The 10,016-nt window shown below is 55.5% G+C and overlaps 3 protein-coding genes across 3 annotated transcripts; 1 reads left to right on the top strand and 2 right to left on the bottom strand.

Moving 5' to 3' along the window:
- Positions 1 to 89: 89 nt before the first annotated feature.
- CPAR01_14685 (fungal specific transcription factor domain-containing protein) lies at positions 90 to 3,235 on the bottom strand (the record flags this gene model as incomplete). Its single annotated transcript, XM_060498935.1, has 4 exons — positions 90 to 203; positions 272 to 1,552; positions 1,606 to 2,298; positions 2,384 to 3,235. The coding sequence occupies 4 exons, from the start codon at positions 3,233 to 3,235 to the stop codon at positions 90 to 92; spliced, it is 2,940 nt and encodes a 979-aa protein (XP_060342398.1).
- Positions 3,236 to 5,498: 2,263 nt separating this feature from the next.
- CPAR01_14684 (uncharacterized protein) lies at positions 5,499 to 5,906 on the top strand (the record flags this gene model as incomplete). Its single annotated transcript, XM_060498934.1, has 1 exon — positions 5,499 to 5,906. One exon carries the CDS (start codon positions 5,499 to 5,501, stop codon positions 5,904 to 5,906), a length of 408 nt encoding a protein of 135 aa, XP_060342397.1.
- Positions 5,907 to 7,774: 1,868 nt separating this feature from the next.
- Positions 7,775 to 9,859, bottom strand: CPAR01_14683 (uncharacterized protein; the record flags this gene model as incomplete). Its single annotated transcript, XM_060498933.1, has 1 exon — positions 7,775 to 9,859. The coding sequence occupies one exon, from the start codon at positions 9,857 to 9,859 to the stop codon at positions 7,775 to 7,777; it is 2,085 nt and encodes a 694-aa protein (XP_060342396.1).
- Positions 9,860 to 10,016: the final 157 nt, after the last annotated feature.

Here is a 10,016-nt window from a genome sequence, read left to right as displayed (position 1 = left end):
CCATTGCACATGGTCGCGCGAATGGTCGAATACATTGATGCAGCAAAATAAGCATAAACAGCAAGAAATATGCCCTCTTATATCCACGCTCATCGTTGAGCCCAGTGAAACCCGTTCACCAACCCGAGCGTTGGATCGTTGAAGCCGGAAATGTTCAGTTCGCCAGTATTAGGATCGTGAGGGAAAAGACCGTTAATAACATCCTAAAAAGAAAAAGAAAAAAAGTCAGTAAATTGCGAATTACTTGTGTTGCGGTACGAGATGAACTTACCCAATCTACGCCCTCGAGAGGGTTCATCATATTCATCGGTTGCGAGGGCCTGTGACCGCCCATACTGGCCCCATCGCTGACACTTTCTGGACTGTCCGCGTTTACGGGCGGCATGCTCCAGATGGCCTCGCCGTTTGACACACCCGCAAAGACGATTCCTGGAGGCGGACCTTGCATCTGGGCGTTGGGCGGAGACGCCATCCCCGGAGACCCCATGCCGCTCATCGGTGAAGATTGTTGCATACCAGGACCACCCATGCCAGGCTCTGCTTTGAAGCCCATCGGCATGCCCAGTCCGGGATGTGGCTGCTGGGCATTTTGTCCCCCCTGATTCTCGTTTCTCACGTTGACGGCCGTCTTGTTTAGCGGTGCTCGGGAGGTTCCTGTCGGCGCACGCATCTTGCGCATACTCTGGTATGTTGCCATTTTGCTCATAATCTCCCCCAAAATCTGCAAGCCCTTCATCTCAGGCGGTAGAGTCCGGTCTGTTCCGAAGACGTAATCCAGGCAAGCCCAGATACGGTCAGCCTCCCTGTTTTGCGGTCTGTAGTAGATCTCAGTGGCCAAGAGCAGAGCAATCTGGAATTGTTGGTAGGCGCCTAGATACCAGGCCCAGTCTCGGAATTGCGGGTCGTTCTCAAGCTGTATCGAGATCTCAATGATCATGATGCCAGAAGTGACGAGTAGGTTGTTGAGGCGGTGGGTCATGGGACTGTTGGCGTTGGCGTGGTAGGGGTGAAGGATCATGACGTGGAGGCGGTAGAGGAGCAGATTCATAACCAACTTCGCGTAGCGTTGAATAGGGATTTCGCCATCGAGTAAATGTTCGTACTTCTCCACCATTCGCCGCCTAAAGTTTTCAATCTTCTGGAGAACAGCAGTGAGTGTCGTTTTGCGTGTTTCGAGCCTGCGGCGGTCCAGCCAGATTACGCGCATCATCTCGTTGCACTCGGTCCGAATCGCCGATAGTAAAGAAGAGGTCCACACGTCTGCGGGCTCAGGGGGCGGTCCGGCAGCGTAAAAGTCTTCTTCTTCACAGTTGAGCGGGAGCTTGGTGTCGTAATCTTCCCTCCTGATAGCCGGCCTGGGGCCTTGCGCTTCGCAGGTGCGGATATCGAGGAAGCAGAGTTGATGCCAGATAAGTCTACGAACGTGAGTGTCCAGAGGATTCAGTCCGTATGTCTCTCCGTCTCTATGCAAGCCCATACACTCGGCCATCCTGACAGCGGCACCGACCAGAACAGAGTGAGCTCGAGATACCTCGGCTCTGCAGAGCGGGAGCTGTGATTGATGTCAGTCACGAGCTTGCTGAAACACAAACAGGCGCAACGTACCATATACATGATGAAAGCCTGCATGGTCTCCACTCTAGTTGTGCGTAGGAAATTGGCCTTTCCGAGAGCTCTCTCTGTCTCGGTCTTCATTCGGTCGATCAAGTTGGCTTTGGTGACGCCAAACAACGTCCTTACTGTCGGATCGTCCATACTCACGGCGGCACTGAACCAAGCCGCAAACATGACGGCTTGAGTGGAGGCCCTGGGTTCAATGTTGCTGTAGACTTCATCCCAGAAGTTTACATACTCAGCCTCAAAGGACGGTCTGTGAACACATCGTGCAATGGGGTGAACTGCTGCAAAGTATTGTTGCGTGAGTCGATCAGCAGCCTCCTTTTGAGGTAATCTCCTATCAAGAGAGAGGGCCTCGGGGGTGTGGCCAAAGAAGAAGCCGCTCGAGGGGGGAATGTAGGATTCACCAGGCCTCAAAAAGTCGGGGATCGAGTCACCAGAGCTTCCGCTCACGACAGACATGGCATCCATGCCGGGTGGTGGACCACCAAAGCCGGGATACCCAGGAGGCGGCCCACCACGGGGCGGCCCGCCTCGTCCGGCCCCGCCCATGCCCCTACCGCCCATCATGGCCATCATTCCTCCCATACCACCCATCGGGCCACCCATCGGGCCACCCATCGGACCGCCCGGAGGTGGACCCCCGGGAGGTCCGCCCGGGCCAGATATACCGGCCGAGATCTGATCATTGCGTCAGAAAATCGCTAGCTCGAGACAAGTGATTTGGGATTTAACTGGTGAAAGGTAAAAGTAGGATTGGACACACCTCTTCAGCTATTCTGGGTCTGGATAGGCCACCGATGCGCTCTGTGATACGCATGCGACCAACTTGTACACCCAGGTCAATGAGATCGTCGGTTCCGTCTGCGTCTTCTTCGTACGTGACATCGAGAGCCGTCATATCTGTGGGCTCTAGATCGCGCTCCTCGGCAAAGTCGTCCTCGACATCGTCGGCGAGGATAGCTTGCTGCTGGGCGGCTCGGGACGTTTTGGCGACATCGCGCTCCAACTGGCGCTCCAATGATCCAACCTTCTCCTTGATCTCTGTCAGACGGAGCTGACTGGCCTCATCAAGCTTGGGGCTAAGGTAGACGCAGTCGCGCGAAAACTTCATGCAGTTGACACATGGCTGAGACTTGTTGCACTTGAGCTTCCTGCGCCGGCACTCGAGGCAGGACGTAATCATGCGCATGCGCCTCCGGATAGGCTTGGAGGCGGGACTAGGCGCTCCCGACACAGAGGCGGCCGGGGACGAAGGGCGGTTGGGTGGTAGACCGGTCATGCCGTGCGGCGCGGAAGATGTTGCTGAGCCCGGTGAATGAGCGCCAGGCATGAGATCAGAGTTTGGTAGGACGCGGGGGCTCGTCATGGAAGGCCCTTGTGCGGTTGGGCTCACGGGGTTGATCGAGTAGTACTGTGGCTGGCCATGGGGTGATTGTGCGGGTGTTTGTAAGTGAGAGTGGCCATGATGGTAGGCGTGTGCTTGTGCGTGAGCGTGCGAGTGCGCGTGTGCGTGGTCCATGGGCTGAGCCGAGTAGACGGCACCACCACCGGCGGCGGCAGCGGCAGCGGCAGCGGCAGCAGCATGACGTGCAGCGGAATAGTGCCCAGAATCCATTTGATGGTTGGTTGGCGGTTCGGGCGCCGGTCTGATCAGATCTCGGATTCTTGTCAATGGCCGAGCGTTTGGAAAAGGAGGGTGTTATGAGAGGCCGTCGGGATGAAAATCGAAGCAAACAAGACGGTCATTCGTTGAAGAGAGTCGAGGATGCGGTCCAAAGAGGATAGAAACTGGGAACGGTCGAGGGTTACCTGGGTGTTCCGGGGGGAGTTACGGACGTAAAAAGGGACGTGGGAAGCTACAGCCTACGGGTGCGAGCCGGGTAGCCAGTGGTGAACGGAGATATGTGAGAGGAGCGGGCGGGACATGCAGGAGAGTTGATTTTTAGTCTGGTCCCTGGTCCTGGTCCTGGTCCTTGTCGTGGTTGTGTGTGATGGTGCTTGCGGGTGGTGGACGACTAATCCCAGTCCGAAGGATTGAGACGATGGTGATGGTGGTGGTGGTTGGGTGGGCGAGTAGGCGAGCGAGGAGCCAAGTATGTGAGAGGAGGACAGGTTGGGGGTGGGCGCGCGCAAGCCTATGTAAGTGCCCATCCACGTACGAATACAGCTCTCTCTCACCCTCTCACACAGACGCCGGTAGGTGCGGAGGCCGGCGAAGAAGAGGGTATCCTCGATTGGGACTGGGTTTGAACTTGATTTGTGTCACTTCCTGTCCAACAACGGACAATAAGAGGACGAAAAGGAGGGGTGGAGGGGCGTGGCCGAAAAGGAAGCTACCTCGAGGTAAGAGACAGAGAGGGGGGGAGAAAGAGAAAGGAAGAGACACAAACGTGGGAGTGAGTGACATGGAAAAGAAGAAGAGAACAAGAGGTAGAACCAGCAGGGCGAGACACGAAACGAACGAAGCGTGTAACTGTTGCGGGAAGATGGGAGGATGGAGGATGGTGGGAGAGGTGTGTGGAGCAGAGTACGTGGTAGACAAGAGCAGAGCAGGATGAAATGGCCCAGAACGACCTTCCCGCAAGGCAAAGTATGCGGTACCCGGTACTTCGAGTGGCCTAGACAAAGAGGGGATGGGGAGCAACGCACCTTCTCGCCGAGTCTCCGCATCTTTCGTACTGGCTTCTCAGTAGTGGCCGCAGCAGCACCCTCCTCGGGGAATCAGCGGGCAACGTTAGGTATCTAATAGTAGGCGCACAGCATATACTTCCGCAGTAGAGTACCTGAGGTAAGGCAGCGGGACGGAGCAGGCGAGACCTGCTGGGCCGGTTCGCGTGTGCGACTGGGCGAGGAGATCCGCCGCAGGTACCGGGTACTTCCGCATGCGGGGGTTCGGCACCCCTGAGCTCTTTCTCTCTGCCCAAGACACACCTCCCGGGAAGGAATAGTTCATCGCAACATCACGCAACATGTTCAGGGCGTCGTCTCTTCGCTAATCTGCGCACAACACTGGTCTATAAAGATACTCCGTATTTGCACCATGTATCCGCGTTTTGATGAGTACCTTTCCAGAGACAGCTTGCCCTCCTCACCTACCTTAAGGTACTAAACATCTGGACTGGACGAAGTTACGAACCCTACGACAATCCCCATGGAGGGACAAAAGCAGACAAGCTCTTTCTCTCGCCATGTCTCTCAATCTTTCTGAGAATGGAAGTACATGTCTCTCTCCGTCTTTCTCTCTCTCTCGCACTCTCTGGGCTGCCGTTCCCTCGACACTGCTTAGCTGCCGACGGGAGAAGCTGGCGTCGGCGTTCCAAACCGTCCGGAACGTTCCCATCTTTCACTTTCCTTTCTCTCTTTCTATCTTTTGCGGCGGTACTACCCGTACGGCGTATGCGGATAACCATATGTCGTAGCTACCTGCGCCATGCTATGCCACCTACGAGGATGCCGCCATCCCGTGGCCATGCCGCAGCCTGTCCCGTGTCTGCCCTGTCTTGCGGCGTGCCTATCACTCAACTGTTATTACAGATGTGTCTTTGGATGAAGAGAAGCGAATGGGACAACGCTGCTCAACGTGCAGGGTTCTTTTGCTCTCGTTTATCATGGCACATACGGGATATCCGTCGCGTACGGAGCTGCAAGTGTCCATACACTATGCCCGTACTGACCAGCTCCAATCTTGCATCAACGTTTGCCTCTGAACCCTGAGTCTGTGAGTCTGAGTCCCTGACTTGAGTCTAATGAATGATAGACGGCGGGCCGGCCCCCCCCATGCTACCATGTCCCCTCCAACCATGCGAGCCACGTTCGTCTGAGCAAAGGTCATATTAAGGTCAGAGGAGGCTAATGTCGCCTCAACGGGCCTACGGCAAATGTCAGTCGAGTTCTATGTCATCAGTCGCGAACCGACGCCGTCCACGCCCTCTCACTGGACACAGCCCACCCATCTCGTTTTCCTTTGCTTTCTTTTTGCGTGCTCATCTTTGCTGCACGTAATCAAGAGGGACGTGTTGGGGGAGATGGAAGGGGCACGCCAATTATGCCTCGGCCGAAACGAACCCTTCTTTCTCTGCCTTTACCCTTTTCTGCCGCCTTTCCTGGGCTTCCTCTACCCTTACGGAGTAATGTACTCTCCAGGGCAGGTTGTATTAGCTCCAAGAAGTTGCAGCATCCTCCCCCTGCCCATCACATATCCTCAATCTCTACCCGCCTCCGCCGCCCGTCAACCCCCCACCTCGATGAGCAAAAATTTGTCCAACAATGTTACGATTTGGGCATGAGCTGCCCCGATTCCATCCATTGAGGAAGAATCAAATGCCATGCAGATACGTCGCCCCTCCCCTCATTCCCCATCCGCGGACCGCAGCACCGCAGGTATCGCACGTCAGTTCCTCGAGGAGGAGTCCACAGCCTTAGTTAGGTACTCGTGGTACTATGTATGTATGTACGGAGTACCTACAGGCAATAGGGAGCTTGGGTACGAACTACGACGTAGGTACCGTAGCTCCAGTGCTCCACAAGGGACCAAACCTAATCAACGATGGCGCTGCTTCCATCCGTCTTCCATACATTCCAGACCTCGTCTTAGGTTGTTCGTTTTTTCTTCTCAACTTCACACTCACAGACAATGCGTGGTCCACTCCCCCAACCTGGCGAAGTGAGAGCCTCAAGTGGTTAACCCAGAGTCTCATCCACCCAAATGCAGCGACGGTAGCATCACCTCTCCCGCACACAATCTCTCTTTTGCTGCTCATCGCCTCACCTCACTCGCCTCTCTCTCTTATCGGCCCACCCCCTCCCACCCGAATATTCCGGCTTCCCGTCCACTAACAAACTTTGCCCGTTTTCTCTGCACTAGAGCCTACCTCAGTCTTTGACCGATATCGAAACACCTTTCTGCTAATGTCCAACCTATGTGCCTGGGCTGAGAGGGAAAAGGGCCCTAATGTAAGGTACGGGATGATTACATGATACACCCTTTGCAAATCTTTCGCCCCTTGACCACCGCCACCCTGGGTGACTACTAAGGTAGTAGGTGTTGCTCTGAGTCTATTCAACTCACCTAGAACCAGTCATCCGGCCGCCTCCCCCGTTTCATAGGCCGCAAATGACTATGATTATCCCCCCTCTACCCCTCCGCCTCCCGTCCGTCCCGGGGGTGAGGTGTCAATCGACCGGGCGGCGCCGAACGAGGCTCTAAGCCCACCACAATCCAACCTACTGTCCCATATTCCGCCCGCTGCCCGCAAAGGAAACAGACACATTCACGGGCGACGAGAGACAAAACCAAGACCCAAAACGTGAAGGAGCCCCAAAAATTGATTGAAACCAAACGAATTCTTCAATTTAACCATTCTCCAACTTTCGACAATGGGAAACCAGAATCAAGGTTTTCCCTGTCTCATACCATTTAAACAAAGGAGAGAAGAAAAAAATGCACGAGACTTTTCGCGACCTCGCGACTTCCTCGGTTTCGAGCACCGGAAGGGATGTGTGTGTGTGTGTGTGTGTGTGTGTACCCACCCGCCCACCAACATGATCTCTCATTGTACGCATGCGGCCAGAAAAGTCGAACAAGCTCACACACACACACTCTCTCTCTCTCTCTCCATCAACCAACCTTGTGACCCGGCCGAGAGCCCGTACGCCGTCAAAGGGAACCCAATGGAATGCCGTGCGGCGCCGTCCTCCTTCTCCTGCTTGTTTCGCCCGCCTGCTTTGCCCTTTCATACATTCCAGCGTTCTTCGTTGCTGCGGCTCGCTGCAGATGCTGCTATTTTTTCCCTCGTGGCAAAAGCTTTGAACGAACCGAATCAGCTTTCCCGCGCGATCACGAAACAAGGGGCCCTGTCACTCCCCTCTCCCATCCCATTGCAGAATTCCAATCGTACTGGGCCGTGCCGCTTCTTTGCTGGTTGTAGATGCGAAAGGTACCTCACCTACCTTTTTACCTTCTTGTCCCACCACTCTTTCTGCCCACCATGATCGCCCTCGAGTACCACGGGCACACGCTACTCATTGTCTTCCCCCCCTTTCACGTCTTTATTGCTGGGTCCGAATGACTTCATCTTGTATGTGTTTAACGTAGTATTTGAATATGTGTGAATGTGGGTGTCTTTGTATTATTCTCTAAAAATCACCCAACCATCTACCACTTGCTCCTTTCCGGAGCCCCAATCGCCTCTCTGATCCGCTGGGCGTCCGGCACCCCTTCAGCCTCACGGCACCTCTTCCTCTCTAGTTCGGAATTGGCCTGCCTCCACCGTTGCAGCACCCGGGCGACGAGAGCCCTCTGCTCGGGTCCCCTGGACTGTCCTATAACGTCCAGCAACCAGAGCAGGCGTTGCGTCCGCCCGAACTCGCCCTTCTTGAGCTCGCGCGTGGTCACCTTGGCGATGGCCGCCATCGAGCGGTTGCTGAGCGGCACCTTGTTGTTCCGGAGCCAGCTGATGCACCTGGACATATCTCGAAACGTGCTCCTCTCCGACCGGTTCGTCGCGCTCGCGAACCACACCGTCATGTTTTCCATGAGAGCTTTCCTCCTGATCGAGAGCTCGTGCCGTTTCGCTTCGTACCGCTTCATCTTGCCGTCTCCGCAGTGTACTGCCCACCAAATGTCCCGGGATGTTACCGATTCGTCTCTGATCATGGACTTGATGTAGGGCACCCAAGCCGTCCAATGCCACTGTGACTCGATTCGGCTCTCCAGCTTCTTTTCGTGTGAGAGCAGGATCGACCTTAGCCTGAGGGCCGTCTTGTGATCATGACTGGCTGACGCGACTCGCATGAACGGCATGACAGGTATCGAATCCCTGGTTTCCGCAAAACGTTGCATCGAGACGATGAGCTGGTCCTGGCGGCCGAAGCGACTCAGCAGCTTCATGAGGTTTTTGATGAGCCAGATATGTTCCCTCCTCAAATGCTTTGGTTTATCGTGCTCAATTTCGCAAACACCGGCTACTAGGGCAGCGAGGCTCGAAGTCGCATGTCTGGACGATTCGCGGTCCCAGAATGCTGCGACAGCCTCGTGATCGCCTAGGTACCCACGGCTAGTCCATTGCTGGAGGACAAGCTGGCTGAGATCTCGGTCATCGTGCCAGGGTAGCTCGCGGTCAAAGTATTTGGACCTGACGCAAGCGTCAAAGAGATAGACAGAGTCGACCCGCGGCATGTGTGCCAAGACCTGCAGCCAAAGGAAATGAAGCTTTTGGCGGACTTCCTCCTCAAAGACCACTGAACCTTGGTAGACTGCAGTTTCGATCCCCTCGAGAAGCGCACCGTGGTTGTCGGGTGACAATTCGCGGAGCGCAACGCCAATGTCCGCGGCCCGTCTGCGCCCCGTCGACTGAGACACGGCTAGTGTTTGCACTGCCGCAATGATGCCCTCGTGGACATCGTTCAGGTATGGGCGAGGGACCGCATCGAGCGTAGCCTGGAATAAGAGAATCGTCGCGTCATTGGCTCGCAGCTGAGACGTCCGATTCAGCACAAGATTCCAAAAGCTCGCGTCAAACTCTGACGGGCCCAAAACTTTGGAGGATGCGATTCCGTTGACAACGGCCGAAAGAAACAGCTCAATGGCTGTGCTGACCGTCTCGCCGTCAGCGCTTGTCCCGGTCAAAGACTCGGGGAATTTCGAAACAGCCAAGTCCACGGCTCTGGGATCGAGGGCACCCAATTTCAGTTCCTTTTGAAGCCCCTCGATAAAGTCGTAATAACCCGAGTCGATCGCGTTTCGTGTCGATGCCGCAACGGCGGCTCGGGCTTCAGACAGCCGATCGTCAAATGTGGAGGCTGGCGCATTCTCAATGCCGTTCCGGTCAACTTTCTCCTCTTTCATCTGTTGTTCTGACATTGACCATCTGTAAACGCGAGATAGCAGAGATTGACTTTGCTGGCTCTGTAGATCATCCCTCTGGTCCTTTGATGTACGAAGTGTCGGCGGTTGCCACTTCCATTGACTCAGATCGACCGGGAACTCAATGGCCCAGGGAGGTAGGGTCGAGTGTCCGTCCATGTGCATCTCTGCCATCCTTCTCTTGCCCAGTCTTCGTCGATTCTCCAGCGGGCCGGGCACAGAGCTCGATTTCCGTCTCGTGAGGCGTGATACGTGGCAGTAGCGCTCAAAGGCGCTCGCCAAAAGACCATCCGTGATCCATACATTGTCGGGCGAAGCTTGAAGCTGTTGCTGGACGGCGCGGCAGCATCGGACGGTTGGTCGTGACGGCGGCATTGCAGCCCGGTCGCGAAGGGATCGAATGGCGACGGGCGCGTGGGTATTCAATTGATCTTGCTCGGACTATATCATTGTCGTCCAGGTCGTGAAGCTGCTGTTGCGTGTTCAGTCGCGGGCGGGGATTGCCAATTGGCTCGATTTGATTCGATGGAGA

The sequence above is a fragment of the Colletotrichum paranaense genome (assembly GCF_030867605.1).
Source record: "Colletotrichum paranaense strain IMI 384185 chromosome Unknown Scaffold_16.1, whole genome shotgun sequence".
Classification (NCBI taxonomy): domain Eukaryota; kingdom Fungi; phylum Ascomycota; class Sordariomycetes; order Glomerellales; family Glomerellaceae; genus Colletotrichum; species Colletotrichum paranaense.
Note: the sequence above shows the minus strand (reverse complement) of the source record. Positions and strands in the feature narration are given on the sequence as shown.